The sequence below is a fragment of the Heterodontus francisci genome, chromosome 19 (assembly GCF_036365525.1).
Source record: "Heterodontus francisci isolate sHetFra1 chromosome 19, sHetFra1.hap1, whole genome shotgun sequence".
In the NCBI taxonomy this organism is placed as follows: Eukaryota; Metazoa; Chordata; class Chondrichthyes; order Heterodontiformes; family Heterodontidae; genus Heterodontus; species Heterodontus francisci.
Window position 1 is genome coordinate 65,547,627 of NC_090389.1, and position 25,327 is coordinate 65,572,953.

Consider the following 25,327-nt stretch of genomic DNA (forward strand, 5'->3'; position numbering starts at 1 on the left):
CAGAAGGTGAATACTTAAATTGGGGAAGAATGCCATTGTCTTAGTGGAAACAGTCCATCTTTTTAATCTGCATACTGAGGAATTTCCTGTATGGACTGCTGCACCTTAATCTCCATTTCCTCACTGTCTTCTGTCTGGGCAAGCCCTAGTGTTCCATTTTGCCATCCAGCAGGAGCCCCCAGTGGAAGGCTCTCTATGACGGGATCCTTCCCTACGCTACTGGGGAATCTGGGGTGGATTGTTGTATGGAGAAAGTGTGTCATCTCACAGACACCCAGACCTCTTGTAACTTCTGCAGCTGGAGGAAACCTTGATTCATATTATACCTGGAGTTTGCAAAGTTGAGGTTATTATTTTATTTAAAAGGAATTGGCTCAACTTCCCCCCACCTTTAGCCTCACACTGATCTCTGGCCACCCAGCACAGGATTGGTGGCAGAGGAGATGGTGCAAGTTGAAGCACCTTCTCGTTGATCTGCTCTGAGGCCAGGCAAAAACAGGGATTCACAGTTGCAGGATGAGTATGATGCTACAGAGGGGCAGTCTGGTTGCGGTCTTGTCTATGCCCAGGTGGCCCAGGAGAGGGAATATACAGTGTCCATTGGTACTCCCGAGGCCATCTGCAACTGGAGGGTGCTGTGGAAAATTCACTACCTTTAATTGATATGGCTATTATGATCGAACCAGCTCATTTTTTTTAAAATCAAGAATAAGTAATACAAACCAGCTTCCTTATCTCACCTATCTTACCCTTTGCTGTTACATAGGACACTACTACTCTATGATTTGAAGGCACAGAGTTAAGATGTGTACACACCTTGATGGAAACACCAGCTCTTCACGTTTGTTTACCAGCTGTCTTGGTGCTGCTACAACTGAGTAGACTTTCCACAAAAATTCTAACCTTCAAGATGTAGAGTGATATGCCTTTGATGTTTGTCATCTAGTGTTCCCCTTATTTAATTATGCAAATAAATACATGTAGTGCAGCGCACACAGTTTGAAATGAGTTGAGCTGTAAATAGACGACGCTAAAGGTAAATTTGCTCAATCCTGTTAATTCAATGAATGAAGACCAACTAAGTGAGCAGCTAGGAAGCCTCTTGAGACTTTAGTTAACCTACTTCCCTCATCTATATTGCACTATTTTAAAAACAAATAAATTTAGACAAAAGCAAAATACCACAGCTGTTGGAAATCCAAAATAAAAACAGAAAATGCTAGAAAGTCTCAGGTTAGGCAGCATCAATGACCTTCCATTAAACTAGGATAAGTTAGAGATGTGTTTTGTTTTAAGCAAGTGAAAGGTATAGGGTAGGAAAAAACAACAAAAGGGTGGAAGACAGGAGAGATTAAGATCTTTTGTCACGTGTCGTTTAATCTCTCCTGTCTTCCACCCAATCAAGCATCACCCTTTTCATTACTACCTGTCTTAAATATTAAATTGCAACACTGCTTAAAAGCAATCCTGCTATCCAGTTCGATACCTAAAGAGGAGTCAAATTTGTCAGCTTTCTTCAAGCCACTCTGGACCCAAACATGAGAAAACTCTTGGATTTCCACCTAAAGGTCCCTCTACTCAGTATAAAGATTCTATGGAAAATAGCCCATTCTGAGAAAATTATGTACTTCCTGAGGTTAAACCAGGTAAAACGGCCATTCCTTGTCTCTGGGTATCATGGGGCAGAGCATCTCTAACCCTCTCAATACAAAGAACAAATCAAAAACCTTCCGAGTTGTGAAATCAATGCCAGTATAGAGCTGAACTGTGCACTGGCTCTGTTTGATATCTGATTTGTGTTGTTTCAGCTGATAATTATTTCCCTACTGGCATAAATTACACTGGAATAGAGAGGGGGCAAAAACTGCCAGGGTACTTACTCGATTATTAATCACTGATTCCTGTTGGAAAGTACATGTGCATGAGCATCAGCAAGGACTGTATCTGGCTCAGCTGAGATACTTCCCATAGAAAGAAGAAATTAAGTACTCGTAAAAGTACTTTAGAAATATAATCACTTTAGGCAAGTATGGCAGCCAATTTGCAATATCCTACATCAGGAAATTAGCTATATAATCAATTAATCTGTTGTCAGTGTTGTGTTTGAAAGATGAATGTTACATAAAAACAGAAAATTTAGAGTACAGAGAAGGAGCGGGAGCTGAGATACATAGTGTGGCAGCAGTGGAGATCCCAAGACCAGGAGCAGCAGCTGAGTGAGAGCAGAGCAAGTTATAAAGCATGGCAGCAGAGATCTGAGACCAGGAGGAGTGAGAGTTGAGAACAACTCAAACACAGAAATTGAAAGACACCAGAATCAGTGCAGAATGGAAGGAATGGCAGAATCTGAGGGAACCAAGATCAGTATCGAGGGCAAATATTGAGGTAAGGATCTAAGAAAGAGAACTAGATTAATTAAACCTGGTTTAAAAAGTGTGAGGCTTTAATTCCTAAGTCTTAAGCTTTATTTCTGTTAAGTTTGAATCTCCAGAGAGCCCAATGGTAAGGGAGCACAAGGTGATTGGTGAGTAGCTGGTAAGATTTTGTGTCCAAATAGAAGCATGGTAGTGCACCTCAGTCCATGAAATGCATATGGTGTGCCACTTCTTGTGTCCTGGACAACCACGTGTGTAGGAAATGTTGTCAGCTGGAGCTCTGGGTTTCAGAGCTTGGGCAACAGCTAGCATCACTGCAGTGCATCTGTGAGGCTGAGATCTACATGGATAACATGTTGCTGGAGGTGGTCACTGCACAACTTTTAAGAGTGTGCAGGCAGAGAAGGAATGGGTGACCGCCAGACAGATAGAGGACCAGACAGGCAGTGTTGGAATCTCAAGTGCACCTTGCTCTCTGATATTCAGCTTTGAATAACTGAGGGTGATGGTTCCTCTTGGGAGTACAGCCAGATCCAAGTCCACAGCCCCACAGGTGTCTCAGCTGTATGGTGTTTGCAGGGGGTGGGGAGAGAACGTGGAAGGAAGAAGGTTGGAAAAGCAATAGTGATAGGGGATTCAATAGTTAAGGGAATAGATGTGTTTCTGCAGCCACAAACATGACTCCAGGATGATATGTTGCCTTCCTGGTGCCAGCGTCAGTGTCTGCAGAGCATTCTGAGGGAGGAGGGTGAACAGGCAGAGGTTGTGGTTCATATCAGAACCGATGATATTAGGTAGAAAGAGATAAGATCTCTGGATTACTTCCAGTGCTATGCATTAGTGAGTATAGAAATAAGCAGATAGCACAGTTGGATGTGTGACTAGAATGATGGTGTAGGAGGGAGGTCTTTAGATTCCTGGGGCATTAGGACTGGTTCCGGGAGATGTGGCTTGTCCAAGCCAGACAAGTTGAACCTTGTGGCAGCGATGTTTGCTAGTGTAGTTGGAGAGGGTTTGAACTAACTTGGCAAGGGGATGGGATGGGAAACTGAGCATAGATGCAGAAGGAAGAGAAACAAAGCTGGAAAAGGAAGGTAGGAAATTAATGTGACTATAGAAGGCAGAGGAAACAAAAACTAGAAAATAGACAAAGGCGTTTTCAGCAACTAGTGCCATATAATTCAATGCAATTGAGCAGAGGGCACAGACACTTGGAAATATGATAGTTATTACTGAACCATGGCTTAAAGGAGGGCAGGAATAGCACAACATTCCTGGTTAGAGTTTTAATATAGGATAGCAAGGGGGAAAATAAAAGGGATATTAAAGTTAATATTAAAGAAACAAACAACCCCAGCTGTGAGGATGGATATTGTGCTAGAAGGCCATATGGGTTGAACTGAGGAACAAAAAAAAAAGTGGCAAATGACTTGGAGTATATTATAGACCCCCAAACAGTTAAAGGGAAATAGAAAAGAAATAGGACAGTAATAGTAAAGGAATTCAAGCACCCTATTAATTGGGATAAAATCAGTGTAAAAAGGTACACAGGGTACAGAATTCTTAAAATGGATACAGGAGGTTTTTTTGTAGTAAGCCCAACAAAAGGGGCAGTTCTGTATCTAGTTTTAGAGAATGAATCAGGGTGGGTGGAAGGGGCATCAGTAGGAGAGCATTTTGGTGATAGTGATCATAATTCAATTGGATTTAGCATAGTTATGGAAAAGGATAAAGATCGACCAAGTGTAAAAGTTTTAAACAGGGGAAAGGCCAATTTTACAATTGTACTGGACACAGATACCTGAAGGTAAATCAGTGACAGAGCAGTGGGAGGTAGTCAAGGAGGAAAGAGTTCAGAACAAATATCCCCAGATAGAAAAAAAAGGGCAAGACTCCCAAATCTAGACACTACCACCCTGGATGTCTAAGAGCATACAGAGTGGGACAAGGCAAAAAGGGGAAGCTTATGTCAGATATCAAGAGCTCAATACTGCAGAAAGCCTAAAGGATTACAGAATAATGTAGGGGGTGACATTAGAAAGAAATTTAGGAAAACAGAGGGCATGAAAAAATATTGGCAAGTAAAATTATAAAAACATCTTTGGTTTTTTTTTTTAAAGTACCTAAAGGGCAAGAGGATATCTAAAGGAAAGTCACCAACTGGCATCTACTATTTTCAAGATTGTTCAAAATTTCCCAATGCTTGAATTGTGACAAGGTATTGCTGGGCCATGTTCTCTGCTGATCTAAATATAAATATTGAATTGTTAAGCAGCTTAATCTTTGGCTCTCTTATTGCAGATGATGCTTACCTCAAACAAACTCTAAAAAGTAGGACATACTAAAAAGGTAAATCAGAAAAAGTTAGAGGAATTTTCGTATGAGCCAGCTTCCAGAGTCTTAACACAGAAGGCAAAAGCACCACAGGTTTAATCACAAGGCCCTATACAGGAAGATATCCACTCAAACTCCATTGCTGATTACAGACAATGGGGATGGCACCTGGATTTTAGGAACAGAAACAAAATGTAATTAAACCAAAACCCATTACTGTACATATCCGAATAAGAGTTTATGCAAGTCAATCTCCAGTGACTCAAGTACAATAGAGCTTGAGGGAAAGGGCCAAATTTCTCCAAGATTAAATTTGTTACGTAACAGCTTTGGATTAGGATGGTGAACCTAAAATTATTAAATGCCAATTCTTGACTTTAGTTTTATAAGTGTAACAATAATGCAAAGTTGCAATAGTTATCAGAAGACTCCAGCAGAAACAATAGAATTTCACCTGGATACAATTCTTTCCCTACTATTGTGATTACACTCCCTATTTGTGGATCAAGAAATTATTGTTCAGTTATCAAAAAATACTGAAGGAAACTGCCAATGCTGCAAGTTTCCCAATCTCATCTCACCATTCCAAATTAAAGTTTACACCCTTCTACATTCTAAGTCCATTAAATTTATTTTCACTTAAATTTCAAGTAGCAGTTTCTTCCACAAGTCAGTAATCCCTAAGCATGTTGTGTTTGATATGAAATGCAGTTTTATAATGCCATAGATGACAGTTCTATATTCAAGCAATCTACTTTTAATATAATGCAGCTGCAGTGCATCTTGTAAATGGTATACACTGCTGCCACTGTGCACCGGTGGAGGAAGCGAATGTTGAGGGTGGTGGATGTGGTGATCAAGCAGGCTGTTCTGCCCTGGATGGTGTCAAGCTTCTGGAGTGTTGTTGGAGCTACATGCATCCAGGTAAGTGGGGATTATTCCATCACCCTCCTGACTTGTTAGTTGTCGATGGTGGATAAGAGTCAGGAAGGGAGTTACTTGCTGCAGAATTTCCAGCCTTTGGTTACAGGAGGTGGTCACAAAATATATATGGCTAGGCCAGTTAAGTTTCTGGTCAATGGTAACTCTCAGGATGTTGATGGTAGAAGTCAGCAATGGTAATGCCATTGATCAAAGGAGATGGTTAGATTCTCTCTTGAAGATGGTCATTGCTTAGCACTTGTGGGGTGTGATTATTACTTGCCACTCATCAAGCCAAGCCTGAATGTTGTCCAGATCTTGCTGCAGAGGCATGGACTGCTTCAGTATGAGAAGTTGCAAATGTAGCATTCAGTATCAATCAGCAAACATCCCCACTTGTGACCTCATGATGGAGGGAAGGTCATTAATGAAGCAGAAGATGGGCACTGATGACCTAGGACTGAAACAATTGGCCTCCAACAATCATAACCATCTTCCTTTGTGTTAAGCATGACTCCAACCAGTGGCAATCTTTCCCCCAATTCCCATTTGTTACAAGCGAGGCAGGAGGAGTGCACTGTTAATTCAGTCCCACTTCTCCACAGGTCACAACATAATAAATTTTCACTTACCAAAACATTAGATACTTTGTCCCCAGAATAAAGCACACCAACCAGTTCCTTTTAATAAAGGAAATTATCTGATTATAAACCAGTGCGTAATCAAATGAAGTAAATATTGAGAAACTAAAGGCCCATATCATGTAGCCCAAACGCATATACATCGAAAAACCAGTTAACTAGGAAAAAAGGGATTTTTGTTTATTCTTTCTATTCCTTTGTAACAGCTGTAAAAAAAAAAAAAATCCTGAAGAGAAACAGAAGTCCTTTGTTCAGGCAAGGTGTTCCAAAGTAAAATAGTCAGCTGCTGCCAGGAATTTATCCGGGTGAGGTTGGTGTGGCCTGTTTGGGTAGGCAGAGAAATTCAACTGCAGAAGGCCTCACATAGTTCTTACAGCAGGTGTGCAGCAGCAGAGGTTTGAGTACTCATATTCAATGCAAAGTTAATTTGAAGATGTAAGGTTTCTTCAAATATTCAGTTCTTCAAATATACAGGAGGTAAGAGTACCATTTCATACAGGCTTTTGCTTTTCAATAGCAGGGATTCTTCAAAGAGGTAAGAGTTATCTGTTTTCTTCTGATCTCCTGGCGGGTCCATATGCAGATTCCAACTGGCTGCTTTTAGTCTAAAAACCAGCAACTTTTGACAATTCAAAGTGAAACCAAAACAGTTTTCCAGGCAAGTCTCATGCTAATCATAAATTCTCATCACAACACAAAATAGCTCTTTAAGTCAAACCCCCTGTGGTGTTTTCTTGAAATCACCTGCTTTCCAGTAAAACAAACTGGTTTACTGGTTAAACTTTTGGTGAACTTCCTTTCAAAAAAGACAGACGTCAGCCTCTTCGCTTAAAAAGATAGATTCCAAGTTTTAACAAAAACCTATGGAAATTCCGTAACACTAACAATTTTGCTAGCACTTGATGCTATACTCAGTCAAATGCTGGTAAAAGGCAGTCACACACCTCAACTCTTGTCCATATTTGGGCCAAGGATGTTATGAGGACTGGAGCAGAGTGCCCCTGGCAGAACCTAGACTGAGCATTGGCAAGCAGGTTGTTGCTGAGTAAGTGCTGTTGACTGTACTGTTAGACACTTTTCATTGCTTTGACAATTGGACGTATTAAGTGGGCAATAATTAGCCAGATTGGATTTTGCTTGCTTTTCCTGGATAGGACATGCCTGGGCAACTTTTCAATGTTACAGCTGTGCTGGAAGAGCTTGGCTTGGGGCATGGCTAGTTCTGGAACAAGTCTTCAGTACTACAGCTGAGACGTTGTCAGGGCCCATAACCTTTGCTGCGTCCAGTGTGCTCAGCTGATTCTTGATATCAGGTGGAGTGAATAGAATTGGCGGAGAACTGGTATGAAAGATGCTGGGGACCTCTCAGCACTACTGATTGAACAGGGTTTCAAATGCTTCAGCCTCATCTTTTCCACTGACATGCTGTGCTTCCCCCCCCCCCCCCCCCCCCCCACACAATCATAGAGGATGGGGATGTTTGTGGAACCACTTCCTCCAGTTAGTTAATTGCCCACCACCACTATTCACAATTGGATGTGGTAGGATTGCAGAGCTTTGATCTAAGCCGTTGGTTGAGAGCATGCTTTGCTCTATCACACACTATTTCTACGGTTTAGCATCTATGTTTTGCAACTGCACTGGGTTGGCCTGGAACTACTCCTGGCATGCTCTCATTGTTGAGAAATGCACTAGTGGGAGTCAGGTCAAGACAGAACTAGGGAGATTGGTTTTAAAAGCCTGAAGTGTAATTCCGTTGTCACAGTGCACAGGTGCAGATCCAGAAACAGACATTATTCAAAACCAAATCCTTTTGTTTTTCCACTGTATTTGCAGTTAATATCTGCAACTATAATCTTGGCAGAACACAGAGAAAGTTTAACTTCCCATCTTTTATCAAATTAGTGTTTAGTTCCTACATATTAGTTTGCATTTATTCACAATATTTTAAATTGAGTTATTCCAAATACCTCAATTTAGATTGTTTGAGCTCACTTCATGTGGATAATCTGTAAAAAAAAAATGTAAGAGGGCCTTGTGTAATTCTATTCATCCTGTCACCAAAGCACTATCAACTGTATACCACAGTACTTTTATTTGCAACTTGCCCACAATATATGAATCACATTACAAAACATGGTACATTTTCTTTCTGCCTTTGCAAAAAAAAAAAAAACACAAGCTGACATTAGTGGGATTAACCTCAAACCTGGGCTGAATCTCATGCAGTGGTTAGCTCCCAAAGGCTGCTTCACTTATTAAATGCATATCTACATTCCCAATTTCAATATTATCACTCATTTTGCTCAATTTATCCACAAAATTTCCATGTACCAAATTAACAACCTCAATAATCTAGCTGAAAACATTACACTTCCCTCCATGGAAGTAACTATTGGGAAATGACACCGCTTCACACCAACACTTCACCTCTTCTCCCACCCCTGCCACCACCCCCCCACCCCGCCCCCAAAAAGAAAAACAAATTTAGGTTTTGCACATTTTGCATTACTCTTGCATAGATCATTCCTACCCATTCCACCTCTGCCTACATCGTAATAAATGTTCATCTTTATCACATACATAGACTTCCATGATCAATATCTGTTCAAATAGCCAATGAAAACTCCTTGATATTTCTCAGAATACAAATATTTTCATTATTGCAACAGTTGAGCATTTAATTCTTCCAGTGGCTAAACAGCAAGAAAGCATTGTTACATTTTCAAATCATTTTCAATCTATTGGAAGCATACAAATTCCAACCACTTGAAAATTTAGGCTAAAGGTAAACCTCATTTGCAGGCCCCATTAAGTCTGCTACTGAATTCCCTTGGACTTGATTAGCAATCTTTTAGCTGGTTACAGGAGAGATTTGCTTCCACTCATACTTCTTGTCCAAGACCCCGTAAACCAGGATTAATTGAAAAGGAATTTATCAATAAATTTCCCACTGGCATAGAAAAGGTAATGGGGGATTAAAAAGAGGTTTATCAAGGTTATGAAAGAGTTTAGATTAAATTGATACTTCCAATTGTTTGCAAACTGGTAACAGTCATAGACTGAACAAAAAGGTTGTACATTTTTGATACAGTTACATACTTTAGCAAGTGGTTAAAGAGGCGTAGCACAATTTAAAAGGGAATTGAATTATTTAAATGGACTGAAATATAGGGAAAGGGTAGGAAAACAGAATTAGACCACAACTTCCACTGAAAATCTAGCACTAGTACAAGCCCAACTGGTCACCTTCAATACAATTTCCAGATTCTATCCCATTATGCTTAAAAGAAAATTGGTTCTCAATTGCAAGAGGTTTACTTGGTTAACATATCTAGTGAGCTTCCTTCCAGTTGGCTGTTATGGACATCCACAATCAGTATTCTTTCTGCTCCTGGTACTTGCATCCAAATATCAATCATGAGTTATCCAAAAATAAAAAGAACCTACTGAACACTTCATTTAGTTGAGACAATGATTTAAACTCCAAGCATTGGGTAACTGCTGTGCAAGCAATGCAGATCTAAGGGAAGCCATATAGGATTTTCTTTAAAACTTTGGGGTAGAGATACTAAGCAATGGAAAAAGGGAGGTGGGCAAATTATGCCAGTACCACAAAGTTAACGCCTATGTTTCTAATAATTTGACTCCCTTCTTTTGGGTTAAGTTTTCTAAGCCAGTTCCTTATTGAGATCAACATTCACTACTTAAATACAATTAAGGCTTGCAATCCTGAATGTCGATTCTAGTCTGAAGAGTTACCTCTATAGAGTGAGAACTAGGCCCACCAAAACTTTGGCATTGGGGTGGGGAAGAGAAATGTCTTTAAAAAAATGTAAGCATATATACTTTTCATACTCAATGTATGATTAGGTTTCTTCAAACAATTGGTAAGATACGTCTCAGGTTAGCAGAGTAGCTTGCCTAGTCTTCAGCAGACAGATTCAGTAAAATTCAAGAAATGCCTAGTTTCAATCTTTAAAAAAAGACAAAGCGACCCACAGCCAGCAGGGAAAAAAAAAGGACTGGTGCTTAACAATTTGTTTAAAATAATCCAACCATAGTCAATATCCATTAAAGATTCAAATTTAAGTATCTATAAAGGGAAAAAAACTAGGAAACAAAAAAAACTCATGCTCATTTAGGAACAATGCTGAAGTTGTTCAAAACAGTATCAAAATGAAAAGGTTTGTAGAAATTATTCCAGTCCCATAAACTGAAGTATTGGGCAATTTGGAAACAATGGGCAACAGGGCTCTCGTCAGTAGGTAGAGTACTGAAGTTAATAGGGATTGTTATTTAGAAGTCTCCCACATATACTGCAGCCAGTGGTTATGCACATATTATTTCAGAGACAATATGATTTGAGCTTTACTTTGACTTGATATTTTTAAGCTAGCATAGAACTTGTAACAATCCAAGGTTCCAAAAGTTTGCACTCATGCCATGGGTATGTGCGTTCACCCAATTCCTGTTCACATCCATTCATCTAAAGGCAGCTGGCTGAACTTAATTTTTCCAAGGCCAGCCTATTAGCTACAAAAGATATTAAGGGCAGCACAATCTATTCCTGCCTCCTAGATGAAGATGAAAGCACCCCAAATGGCAAACCATGACTATTTCAAAGGATCTGCCTGTTACCAGAACCACAATGAAGCAGCATGGAACAAAAAGATTTATAACTTTGGAAATAGCCTTCAAACAATGCTTACATATTTCTTGAGAATACAAAGCAGAAGTAATGCTAGCATTTTAAGAAGCCAAGCTGCTCACTGTACTCAAAATATTGCCATACCCCTTGACTTGTACTCAATTACTTAAATAATTGCGTACTTTTGCTACTCTACCACTTCCAATTTTGCACCTGTAGCAGTTTTTGCTGATCTGGTCAATGACTATACAATCTGCATTTTCCTCAATTTTGTTCAACTTTCTATATGGAATCTGCAATTCTACCAGTTAAAATTAAAACAGAAATTATACACAATGTGGACAATCAAAAGCAGCTTTTCCAATCAGTTTGGAGAACTCTGTTGAATCAGTATTACAGGTTTGAGGCCTCCAAGCTGAATCCAGATCATGAAGCTACTGGCTTGTTTCTTTGCATGCAAAGCAGATTTTGATTTCATCTTAAAATTTACCTTTCTGAATTCTTCAACTTTACACTGCTGCCCAACTTTGTATCCCCTCATTTAACCAAGTTACTGAAGTCTCTACTTACTAGTGGTTATTAAACAGAAAAACTCAAGATTCGCAAAAGCGATCTCTTCAGCTTTTCCTTTGGTAATCACACTCCCCACAACCCCTTAAATGTTTCCCAATTCCTTCTTCTAAGAGCAGTAAACATCAGTACTTGCCATAAAGGAAATAATTCAATCCATTTGTAAACTCCTATGAAGCCACAAAGCAGCTAAAACTAATCTGAACCCAGTGGAACTTCTGTCAGTTACCAGTTCTCATTTCAATCAGCATTAACATATTTTTGACTTACCAGGAGTGCAGTGTACATCCGCATGCAAGTATGAAACTAATGTGGTACTTTTCTCCCCTGCTCCACCCACTCCCCCCCAAAATGAAAAGCAAATCAGCTACAGAAATTGCGAGCTGAATGTTGCCAAAAATCAAAAATCACTCAGACAAGCTTTCCCCTTCCTCCTCCAGCTTTATTGATAGTTTAAAATTACATTTCTATAGTTCTAAGACTTCAGTTGCTTTTACCTTCTGTCTTAAAAAAACTGATTTCAAGCAAATGATTCTTTACAGTAGTCTAATTGTATTATACAAAAATAACATCTTGATTTCTGTGAAAACACATTCAACTGCTGTGTAGTTCCAATTCTGTTTGTTATGTTTGTTGTGGTATTTCATAATGGGTATAATAGATGCTAAACTACATTCAAAAATTTATTCAAACCTCTGCTTGAACATCTGTATCTCCGATACTGACTCGGGTTTCAGCTACTGTAAGTTGGTTACTCCTATGATGCTTTTAAAAAAAAAAAAAACCTGTACTTTTCAGCTGTGGACAGGTTTGCTCATTTGTTTTCTGTTTACTCCCACTTGCTGTTTACTGTACGTAGGGCCCTGATACAGATGTTGGTTTACAAGATGAACTGCTCCCAAGATCAAACAATTCAAAGCCAACACTTCAAGAAATCACATGTGGAAGTTTTCAGACACTTCCAGGTTTGGTTTCCTCCCGCAGAATCACTTCCAGACCCAGAGGGTCACTGATCTGACTCATCTCTTCCCACTCATTAATCCCTATACACCAGTGGCATGGAAAGGGGGTTCTTTTACAAAGCATTATACATAACACCTCTACCAAACTAAACATAAACATTTGTAGTTAAATGCAGAAAGTCAATTTCCACCCCTTTCCTCCTTTTACATTTTGAGTAAAGCTCACTGGCCTGGGACTAGCCTCTATCTGCCAATCACTGGCCAGTGAAGAGGATTCAGAGGAAATAATACAACCATCAATCAGAAAAGGAGGGGCGACAAAGTAAGGTTTAAGCTGTAGCCTCGATCGTGCATTCCCGTGCAAGATGTCCAGCTTCACCACAGCGGTAGCAGTTCACTTCACTGGCCTTGCTGCAATTGATGGCGACATGTCCAGTTTCACCACATCTGCAATTTTAAACAAGACAATTTCACACACTAAGTTTCAATATGCACCCTGAGCTATAAACATTCAATTTTAGGTTCATTACTGCGCAAGTAAATATGCAATAAAAAAAAACCAGAGAGAAAAGGCATCAAGATTGATCCAACCACAGTCCTCATTATAGCAGGCATGTTGACGTCAATGCAATTTTACACTATATGGAATAGCTAGTGCATCGGGAAAGGCCAATTTGAGCTCCGCTTCAGAAATTAAAACACAACTCATTTAAGTGCCATCAGCTCTGGTATTTGAGTTCAGAGGTCCACCCCTCTTTTCCCCCAAGGTGATTCTCCAAAGTAGTGGTCAGGAAGCGGCTTCTTTCAGAAAGTCTCAACTTACTTCCCACTCCCAATGTGCTGCTGGTGATTTGATGATTTCTCAGCTTTCTATATTGTGGAATATATTCTTGGCTACAAATGAGCTTCAAGAGGTTGACACTTTTCACCTTATTCTGCTACGGAGAGCTGAATTGGGCTGAAGTATACAGCAGTCTGGTCAGTTTCACCACTACCAGCATATGCTGTAAACACAGCTCGAGTTTCAGCAGGCTTTGCCACTTGGTTGTCTGGAGAGACTCAACAGGTAATGGTACTGTTAAAATATGAAAAACTGCTTGAACTGACCTAAATAGTTGGCACACTTAACATGGTTTAAGTGGGACCTTTATAGCTGATGCCGATGGTAATGGCAAATGGTTAGTGCCATTTACCAAATACAGGCTGTCCAGGATAAGCAGGGATGATGCAAGCAAGGGGACTGTATTTAATCAGTGACCTTCACCTCCACCCCGACCTAGTAATCAGTATTTTACACAATCACCTGGGAAAAAAACAACCATTACTTTCTCAATGATTTTTAATCCTTCTTCTAAATAAATGGAACAGATTCATTAAGTTGGCAGTCAACTGCAAGAATTACAACTATATATTTAACATGTAAACAGCTGTTTGGATTTTAATTGATGTTATAGGTTTCATACAATTAAAGCTTCTCAAAGATTCAGTTATTAAAATGATTGATCCACATCATCTTAATTATGCTATACTCAGGATGGTGAGAGAAATGCACTTCTAATTGAATGTCAAAACAATCAAAAGTCTATTACTGGTTCGACTGAAATCTGAGGAAGTCAATACGGAGGTTTGTTAAAAAATTCTGAAATGGGCAGACACAGCAAAAGAAATTTAACAAGTACAAAGTGATTGATTTTGGTAGGAAGATAAGGATTAGCAACTAAGTAGTACAATTTTAAATAGGGTGCAGGAACAGGTGTAGCTGGGGGTGTACATACACAAGTCTCTGAAGATGCCAGGACAAGTTGAGAAGGCAGTTTAAAAAAAGGCATATAGGATTGCTGGCTTTATAAATAAATAGAGAGCACACAAATGCAAGGAAGTTGCACTGAACTTTTATAAACACTGGTTAGGCCCCAGCTGGGAGTATTGCGACCAATTCTGGGCACCACAATAGGATGGATGTCAAGGCCTCGAGGGGGTGCAAAGGAAATCTACTTGAGTGGTACCCAGGGCTTAAAGACTTGGGTTACGAGGAGACATAAGCAACTGGAGTTCACTCCTTAGAGCAGAGAAGGAAATCTGATAGGTGTTCAGATTCATGAATGGTTTACAGACAAAATAAACTGTTTACAATAGAAGGGTCAGCAAACGGAGGATACAAATTTAAGGTAATATGGCAAAAGAATCAGATGTCATGAGGGAAAAAAAATTATGTAGTGAGTTTCAATGATCTGGAACACTGCCTGAAAAGGGTGATGAAAGCAGACTCAATAACAATTTTCTAAAGGGAACTGGATAAATATTTAATGGGAAAAAATCTACAGGGCTATTATGAGCAGGGAGTGAGGCAGCTCTTTCAAAGAGCCAATACAGGCACAAGAGTTTGAATAGTATCCTTCTGTGCTGCATTATTCCAGGAATCCACTATACAATGGAATAGCTTTTAAGAAATATTGGCCATGATTCTTCTCTCGAGATGAACCTCTTGCCAGTGACAATATTCTGGTAAAGGAAACAGATGAATCTGTTGAATGGAATGGTAGAAAGTAGTTTGTTTTGTGCCAGGAAATGGTATGTCAGATGAATTGAACAGGTATTTTGTATCAGTCTCACTATATACACAAAGATGCAAGTAAAATCCCAGAAATAGCTGTAAATCAGGAAATGGAAGGGAGGGAGGAACTCAATTACAATCATCAGGGAAGTGGTAGAGCAAACTGTTGGGAGCTGTGGGCTGGCAAGTCATAGAACCATAGAACAATTACAGTGCAGGAGGCAGCAATTCAGCCCATCATGTCAGTGCCGGCTGAAAAAAACTAGCCCAATCTAATCCCACCTTCCAGCACCTGGCCCAAAACCTTGCCGGTTACAGCACTTCAGCTGCATGTCCAGGTACCTTTTAAAAGAATTGAGGATTGCTGCCTCCACCATTCCTAGCAATGAATTCCAGACTCCCACCACCCTCTGGCTGAAAAATTCTCATGTCCCCTCTAATCCTTCTATCACCTTAAATTTGTGCCCCGGTAACTGACCTCTCCGCTAGGGGAAACAGGTCCTTCCTGTTGACCCTATCTAGACCCCTCAATTTTGTACACCTCTACCTCCTCTGTTCTAAGGAAAACAATCTTAGCCCATCCAATTTTTCCTCATAGCTGCAACTTTCAAGATCTGACAACATTCTTGTAAATCTCCTCTGTACTCTCTCCAGAGCAATTATGTCCTTTGCGACTACCAGAACTGCACACAATACTCTTAACTGTGGCCTAACCAGCGTTTTATATAGTTCCAGCATTACATCCCGGCTTTTGAATTCCATACCTCGACCAATAAAGAAAATCATTCCATGTCTTCACTCTGTCTACTTGTCCTGCCATCTTCAGGGACCTGTGGACGTGCACTCCAAGGTGTCTCACTTCTACTCCTCAATATCCTCCTATTTATTGTGTATTCCGTCATTTTAGTTGACCTCCCCAAATGCATTACCCCACACTTTTCTGGTCCCCGAGCCCTGATGGACTTCATCCTAGTGTCCTAAAAGTGGCTAGAGAGATAGTTGCTGCGTTTGTTTTAATTTTCTAAAATTCTTTAGATTTGGGGAAGGTTCCATTAGATCGGAAAATAGCAAATGTAACTCCTTTATTCAAAAAGGGAGTGACAGAAAGCAGAAAACTACAGGCTAGTTAGCTTAACATCTGACTTAGGGAAAATGTTAGAAGCCATTAAAAATGTTATAGCAAGGTATTTAGAAAAATTCAAAGTAATCAGGCAGCGTCAACATGGTTTAGTGAAAGGGAAATCATGTTTAACCAATTTATTGGAGTTCTTTGAACCAGTAACATGTACTGTTAATAAAGGGGAACTACCGGATGTACTGTACTTAGATTTCCAGCAGGCATTTGATAAGGAACCTCAAAAGGTTACTGCAGAAAATAGAAGCTCAGTGTAAAAGGCAACATATTGGCATGGATAGAAGATTGGTTGGCTAACAGGAAACAATAGGCATAAATGGGTCATTTTCTGGTTGGCAACTAACAAGTGGTGTGCCACAGGGATCAGTGCTGGGACCTCAACTTTTTAACAAATTATATAAATGACTTAGATGAAGGGACCGAAGGTATCGTTGCTAAATTTGCTGATGACACAAAGATAGGTAGGAAAGAAAGTTGTGAAGAGGACCTAAGGAGGCTACAAAGGGATATAGATAGGTTGAGTGGGCAAAGATCTAGCAAATGGAGTATAATGCAGGAAAATGTGAAATTGCCCACCTTGGCAGGAAGATTAAAAGAGCAGATTATCTAAAATGGCGAGAGATTGCAGACCTCAGATGCAGAGGGATCTGAGTGTCCTAGAGCATGAATTGCAAAAGGTTAGGATGCAGATCCAGCAAGTAATTAGGAAAGCTAATAGAATGTTTACTGTGAGGGGAATTGAATACAAAAGTAGGTTATGCTTCAGTTATACAGGGAATTGGAGAGAGCACATCTGGAGTACGGTGTACAGTACTGGTCTTAAGGAAGGAGACAGCAATTCAGAGAAGGTTTACTAGACTAATACCTGGAATGGGCAGGTTATGAGGAAAGATTGGACAGGCTAGGCTTGCATCTACTGCAGTTTAGCGTAAGAGGCGACTTGATTGAAACAAGATCCTGGAGGGTCTTGACAGGGTGGATGTGGAAAGGATGTTTCCCCTCGTGGGAGAACCTGGAACTCAGTCATTCTTTAAAAATAAAGGGATTTCCCATTTAAGATAGAAATGGAGAAGAATTTATTTTTCTGAGGGTCATGAGTCTTTGGAACTCTTCAGCAAAAGGCAGTGGAAACAGAGTCTTTGAACATTTAAGGCAGAGGTAGACAGATTCTTTATAAGCAAGGAGGGTGTAAGGTTATCAGCGATAGGCAGAAATGTGGACTTGAGGTGACAATCAGATCAGCCATGATCTTGTTGAATTGCAGAGTAGGCTCAAGGGGCCGAGTGGCCAACTCCTGCTCCCAATTCGTATGTTCGCATGTATTGATGGTTTGATAGATGTGGGAGAAGAGAAGTCAATTCTTAGGTTGCGTGTAATTCTTCGTGACCTAACCAACAGCAAAAAAACTCAACTGATCTTCAATGTTTGTGTTCCATACAAGCCTCCTCTCACCCTGCCTCCCTATATTCCCTTCTCCCTGATGCACCAAGCCTCCCCTTAAATATCAAATGTGGCAGTGAGTTCTACATTTTTCACAAAAAATCTCTCAATTTCTGATCTGTTAATGACTAGTTCCATTTATGACCGAGGTTACATTTGATGCCAGGATCCCTGAACATATTTCTAAGCAATGTACATTGTGGTTTAGTGACATACTAACTGTAAACAAATTTAATTTCAGATTACATTTCTCTAAGTATTTTGATGTACATAACCTAACTAGATTGACCAGTGTTAAATATTTCAAATCTTACAAATTAATGCAATTCAGTCCACATCAAGAACTGAATGCAATACATTTATAGTTAAACAGCAAAATATAGCAATTTGTGAAGCAGAAACGTAGGGGCGTACAAGAGTTTGTCCAGTATAAGCCAAGCAGCTGGGAGTCAAAACTATTAACCAAGGTATTAACACTACTGGCATGAAAGTGTAATTACAGTTTGATAATTTTATTTAAGTAGTTTCCATTCTAAATGTTAACAGAAATTTCTAATGAGAAAAGTTAAGTTATGTTTTGCAGTGTGAACAGACAAGTTTTATTTTTAAAAATAGACACATTGAACACCTAAAAAAATTTAGCTGAGGTAAACTCATGACAAGCACTGAGCCAAAGCAGATTACCTCAGTGTTATTATTCAAAACTCATACTTTACCATGCATGATCAAGTTTGAAGTTCATCTCATTTCAGTTATTTGTCAATTTAATACTTTTATTAACACATTACAAGTGGCCCTGCAGTGTTCTGGTGCAGCAAATTAGTACCCATTATTCTTTCAGAAAAGGAGATATATACACACGTGTACTGGACTTTTAGTCTTCAATCTAATTTCCTTTGGCTTGTCCGATGCACCCAAGTCCCCACTTCAATTTAGTGCTGCCCCCATTCCAATTGAAAATTTGAAATGAACGGTGACCAGCTACTCTGTCCTATACATTAACTTGATGCTAGAGCCACAAGTTCTGGCTGATAAGTGATATTGCTGGCTCAGAACTTCCCTTAATGTTGGAATGTCAAGTGTACATATGATCACGACTGCTTGAGGACACGTCAGGCTTTGTTGCCTTGGCTGAGCCATATAGACTGGAAGATTCAAGACCTGGCTCACTCCACCAGAGAAACACGAACAATGGCATTAAGAACATATAGGAGTAGGTCATGCAGCCCCTCAAGTCTGCTCCACCATTCAAGAAAATAATGGTGGATCTACCTCAACTTCACTTCCTGCCCTTTTCCCATATTTCTTAACAGCCAAAAATCTAATGATTTCAGCCTTCAATATACTCAACAACTGAGAATCCATAGCCCTCTGGTGTAGAGAATTCCCAAGTTTCACAACTGAGAAGAAACTTCTCATCATCAGTTCAAAATGGTGAACAGTAGCCTCAACAATCCAAGGCCAAGGAATTGGAGTGGGAGGGGACACTGGCCAGTACTCATGCTCCCAATTACTACCCAGCAACAGCCCCTTAAGTGCACTCATGTAGATAGTGGGCTCAGCTACAATGCCTTTTTTTTTTTTGGAATAGCCACACTGTTGAGGGGCTCACATAATGGAATGGTCATATAGGCAAAACTCAGGAAGGCACTTGTAGAACCTTAGCCTTGTAGAGTCAATATTGACATTAGACGAGGGGAAAGAACTGGCAAGAAAAAAAAAAATCCCTGTATTGCCCATGTTACAAAAATACAGCTGCCCAACTTAACTGAACTGCTGAAATGTCCAAATGTTTTCCTAAAATTTTCATACAGGAAAAGACAATACCATTGGTAACATGAGGTTTTATACTCTTAATTCTGCAGAATACATCACTACTCTTACTTACACAGCAGTGATGTTTATATAGTCTGCCATGAAGGCAGCAAACAGACAGTTGCAGTGATTTTGTCAACTAAAAAAGGAACATAAATGAAGTAGTCAAACAATGGATTAAATGCTGCTCCACGAATGTCCAGTGCATGCTTGGCCTGTTATTTTCCAGCAGAAAAGTTAGACTAATAGATCAGTCCAAGTGAAATATTGCTCATGAACAACCAATAGACATTTGTAACTAGATAGAAATTGTAACTAACAGAATTTACAACACCAGGAATAAAGTTCACAAAAAAAAATGCTGGTCATTTGCTCCATACCTATAGCACTTGACTTTAGTGCAATCCTTCTGAATGTGCCCAAATTCTCCACAAGAATAACATTTCTGCTCATCAGCATGATCACAGTCACGGGCCAGATGCCCAGGTCTGCCACAGTTGTAGCAGCACTGCTCCCTCTCCTTCTTTGGCTCCTTACAGTCTTTGGCAATGTGGCCACCCTTACCACAGTTGTAGCAGGCTGCAATGCAACAGTATAAAAATTATTTTTGTTTACAAGTAGCAACTTTGTCCCATTTCCAACAAAAATGTTTACATATTTACCATCTTCCTGGAGCTCACAATCCTTTGCGAGGTGGCCTGATTCACCGCAGCGATAGCAGATATCTGTAAATCGAGTGTATAGATTTAAAACAGTTCATTAGCCAGTAATAAAAAAACTGCATGATATCACAATGTGTGCTATTTATTTTTCACTTGAATGACTAATTCTAATGACAGATTAAATATTGAAAATATTGGAAGAAAAATGCAGGTTATTCAAAAATACTGAAAAGAATTTGAAATAGCCAGTAATTTGTGTACGTGTAATTCTAATCACGTCAACATTTAAGTTTCTCCCCCCCCCCCCCCCCCACACAATCCCCATGTTAATTTCCAGCACCAGGTCACTATTTTCCTGAATCACAGATCCTTAATGTCAGTGTGATATACCTCAATACTTACAATTTCTATTACGTGGAGACCCTGATCACTGAAGTGGCACGACCCATTTACCTTGGATTTTGGAGAGGGGGTAGAGCATGTGTAAGTTTGCCAGTTGTAAGCTTCCTATATAAAATTTTGGGTAGTCTCAATCCAGTTCTGCTGGGCATGGCCTTCAAAATTACCACAAATTAGTGTCAAAGACAGTTACTATGCAAATAGTGAAGACCCATCTGAAGCTGCAGCATAATGAAGGAACATTCCTTGCCACCTGCAAGTCTACCCAACTTGGGTATGCTTGACTTTGATAGCCAAGGTGAAAAAGCTTTCCATTTGCAACCTTAACATCTTGAATTCCACCACCCCGCCCAAGTATTTAAATCCAGAATAATTAAACACCACTTTGATTACTGTTGACTTCATAAAACACAACTAGAATATCATTTCAGTATTTGATGGCTTCTTCAAAGAGTAATGCCAAGTTACAAAAGAATTTGACAGAATCTGTCCATGTTATGACGCCACGGAGCTAGGAAACCATATTTATAAAGGATCGTCCAACATGTCCTCACGATAAGCAGCTCTTTGCACTCTTGACCAGGAGCTTATTTCTAACAGTTTAGTTACAGCAGAAACTTGAGAAAAAATACTGGCCCGATTTCACAGCCAATGGTGAAGTGATGGCACTTGCTGCTAACCTTGAAGAAAGCTGCCTGGTGTCCAGTGATGTCATCAAGCAATCACACTGGTGTTTGTCTGAGAACAAGTAAAATACACTGATCTTTTCACTTTAAAATTTTACAGACAGCAACATAAATGATTGGGATATACATAGGATTAAAGGTAAAAGCTTAAAGTTTTTTTTAAACCCTCAAATAGCTACTTTATAAGCGGTAAGGTTAATATTGCTAGGGTTTAAATTAGCATGAAGCTGTGAATTTGGTGAGTGAGGGAGTTCAGTGACATGGGGAAGGAAGTGCTCCTTTGACTCTTTTTGCCTTTTCAGCTTCCAGTATTCAGTTCTTTCTGCATTACAGTGGAGGCAGACAGTGGAATAAGTAGAATAACTTACCAGTTACTTATTAGTGAGCCATATGGGTTTTCACAACAAACAATGGTTTCAAGGTCACCATTAGAATAGCTTTTAATTGCATATTAAACTGAATTCAAATTTCACCATCTACCATGGTGGGATTCAAACCCAAGTCCCCCAGAGCATTAGCCTGGGCTCTGGATTACTAGTCTAGTGACATTACCACTACACCATCTCCCTGAGGCAGTGATTTCAATTTACATATAGACTGGGTAAGATCAGAAAAAAAGTGGTAAGCCCAACGCTTGGAGCAATTTAGAATCCAACAAAGGAGTACCAAGAAACTGAAAGAAAGGGAAAAAAACAAGCTAGCTAGTAACAAAGGCAGAATGTAAAAGCTTCTTTAGGTATGTGAAAAGGAAAAGATAAGTGAAGGCAAATATGGGACCATTACAGGCAGAAACAGGAGAATTTGTGGTGGAGAATGGGGAAATGACAGACTAAACAATTGAGACTGTCTTCATGGAGGAAGACAATCTCCTAGAAATACAAGGGAACCAAGGGACTTGTAAAAAAAAAAGGAACTGAAAAAAATTTGTATCCATTGAAAAAAAGAGGTCGCACTCAAAAAATGAACTGGATTTAAAGTTGATAAATCCCCTGGACCAGATGAGCTATATCCCAAAGTACTGAAGGAGGTGGCTACAGAGATGTAGATGCATTGGTGATTATCTTTCAAAATTCTATAGATTCTGGAAGGGTTCCTACAGATTGGAAAGTAGCAAACGCTCCCTTCTTAAACAGTGGGGTTACAAGAGAAAACTGAACTATAGGACCTGTTTGTTTGACATTAGTAGGGAAAATGTTAGATTATACAGGACGAGATAACTGGACACTTAGAAAATGATACAACTGAGCAGAGTCAACATGGATTTATGAAATGGAAATCATGTTTGACAAACCTGTGAGTTCTTAAGAGGGTGCTACTTGTAGCACAGATAAAGGAGAACCAGTGGATGTGGTGTATTTGGATTTTCAGAAAGCTTTTGACAAGGTCCCACACAGGTGGTTAGTAAACAAAATTGGAACATGGGTTTGAGGGTAATATACTGCTATGGATTAAGAATTGGTTAACAGACATAAAGCAGAGAATAGGAATAAACAGGTCATTTTCAGGATGGCAGGCTGTTACTAGTGGGGTACCACAAGTGATTGGGCTACAGCTATTCACAATCTACATAAATGATTTGGATATGGGGACCAATTGTAATATTTCCAAATTTGCAGATGACACAAAACTAGGTGGGAATGCAAGTTGAGGAGGAGGATGCAAGGAGACTTCAAGGGGATTTGAACAGGCTAAGTGAATGGGCAAGAACATAGCAGATGGAATATAATGTGATCCACTTTGGTAGAAAAACAGAAAGGCAGAGTATTTCTTAAATGGAGAGGGGTTGGGAAGTGTTGATGTCCAAAGGGATTTGGGTATCCTTGTTCATGAGTCACTAAAAGCTAGTATGCAGGTGCAGCAAGCAATTAGCAAGACAAATGGTAAGTTGGCCTGCACTGCAAGGGGATTTGAGTACAGAAATAAAGATACCTTGCTGTAATTGTATACAGCCTTGGTGACACCACACACGGAGTATTGTGTGCAGTCTTGGTCCTCTTACCAAGGAAGGAGTGAGTACAACAGAGATTCACCAGACTAATTCCTGGAATGGCAGAATGGTCATGAGCTATTACATAAACTGGGCCTGTATTCTCCATTTCAAAGAATGAGAGGTGATCTCATTTAAACTTACAAAACTTTTACAGGGCGTGACAGGGTAGATGTAGATAGGATATTTCCTCTGGCTGGAGTTGAGAACCAGGGGACCACAGTCTCAGAATAAGGGGCCGACCATTTAAGACAGATGGAGGAATCTCTTTACTCAAAGGGCAGTGCATCTGTGGAATTCTCTACCCCCAGAGGGCTGTGGAAGCTCACTGAGCACATTTAAGTAAGAAAAAAAAAAGATTTCTGGATACTAATGACATCAAGGGATATTGGGGATAAATGGCATAGAGGTAGATGATCAGCTATGATCGTTTGAATGGCAGAGCAGGCTCTACAAGCCAAATGACCTACTTCTACATTCCCATCACAAAACCTTAATGTAATAATGTGAATATCAATGCAGAAATTTGACATTCCATAAGTTTTTTTTCCAGAGCCAGTGAGGCTGTTCAGCAGTATTTGTGATCATCTTCTTTTTCTTTCTTTTGGGCCTCCTTATCTCGAGAGACAATGGATACGCGCCTGGAGGTGGTCAGTGGTTTGTGAAGCAGCGCCTGGAGTGGCTATAAAGGCCAATTCTGGAGTGACAGGCTCTTCCACAGGTGCTGCAGAGAAATTTGTTTGTTGGGGCTGTTGCACAGTTGGCTCTCCCCTTGCGCCTGTCTTTTTTCCTGCCAACTACTAAGTCTCTTCGACTCGCCACAATTTAGCCCTGTCTTTATGGCTGCCCGCCAGCTCTGGCGAATGCTGGCAACTGACTCCCACGACTTGTGATCTTAATATAGCATTAAAAACCCAGTTACACCTTATTTTAACAAGATGTAACTTTTTCAAGTGTTTGTACAGCAAGACAAATAGCATAAAAAAAGCAAGTTTGTCAGTTGAGTGATTTCTACTTGACTACACTCTTGGTTGGGAGTCAGGGGGGCAGAGGACTTCAACAAGCATTGAAGCACTGACAGCAACTTCTGGTTTTCTACATTTAACTGCATACATGTGGACTCCAGAAGTTGTCATCTTTCGGAGTAATCAAGGCAAACACCGACAGTTTTGCTGTCACTACCATCACAAAATCCAGAACATTATGCCCAAATGATGGGAAGCCAATTACAAGTCAGTATTTAAGACTGGATGACCTGTCAGATTTTAAAAAATCCTATGTACAAGGAATTATTCCCAAGAGAAGTCTAGGCAACCAACCAGGGGGACGGGTTGCTTCCTTATTTCCACAATCAAGCAAACGAACAATCATGTTCCACTAGTTCTATTCACCACCTTTTGACTACTTGCAGGTATAAATTATCAGATGACAGACAATTACAGACTAATTACAGTTCCATAATCTTGGGTTTGTAATACTTACAGTTCCAACAATCTGATTTTATATAGCACATTTTCACAAAATGTTGAGGCTCTTCACAATGGCAAAACAAAAAATGACACCAAGTCACATAAAAAGATTATATGACCTAAAGCTTGATAAGGTTATAAGGAGCATGTTAAAAGGGGGAAAAGGGGAAGACATAAGGGTTTAGGGAGGGAATTCCAGAGCTTACAGCCTTGGCTGCACAGCCAGATATCACAGGACTGTGGGACTGGGAGGGAGAGAGTGGAATGAGGCAGTGGAAGGATTGGAAAACAAGGATGAGAATGTCAGATATCAAGGCGTTGCTTATGTGGCAGCCAATATAGATTAGTGAGCACAGGGGTGATGGGCGAATGAGACTTGGTGCAATTTAGGACAGGGGCAGCAGAGTTCTGGATGACCTCAAGTTTATGGAGGTAGAATGTGGGAGGCTGGCCAGGAGTATATTAGAATAGTCAACTTTAGAGGTAACAAAAGCATGGATGAGTGTTTCAGCAGATAGGTGGAGACAGGGTGGAGTCAGGCAATGTTAGAGGTGGAAATAGGCAGTATTAGTGATGGGGTGGGTATATGGTTGAAAGCTCAACTCGGTGAAATAACACACCAAGACTGAACAGTCTGGATCAGCCTCAAGCAGCTGCCAGGCAGGGGATGCAGTCAGTGACGAGGGAGCAGCATTTGCACAGGAACCGGGATTTTCAATATTTCAG

At 40.0% G+C, this 25,327-nt stretch overlaps 1 protein-coding gene across 3 annotated transcripts in view; it reads right to left on the reverse strand.

Moving 5' to 3' along the window:
* Positions 1 to 8,344: 8,344 nt before the first annotated feature.
* The window catches only part of cnbpb (CCHC-type zinc finger, nucleic acid binding protein b), a 28,404-nt gene continuing 11,421 nt past the window's right edge, over positions 8,345 to 25,327 (reverse strand). For all 3 annotated transcript variants that reach the window (XM_068051812.1, XM_068051814.1, XM_068051811.1), the window contains exons 3-5: positions 20,061 to 20,123; positions 19,779 to 19,977; positions 8,345 to 12,901 (exon numbers count right to left, since the gene is read on the reverse strand). In XM_068051812.1, the coding sequence (XP_067907913.1) occupies positions 12,784 to 12,901; positions 19,779 to 19,977; positions 20,061 to 20,123 (380 nt within the window). In that variant the 3' untranslated portion in view covers positions 8,345 to 12,783. The remainder of the gene's footprint in view (positions 12,902 to 19,778; positions 19,978 to 20,060; positions 20,124 to 25,327) is intronic.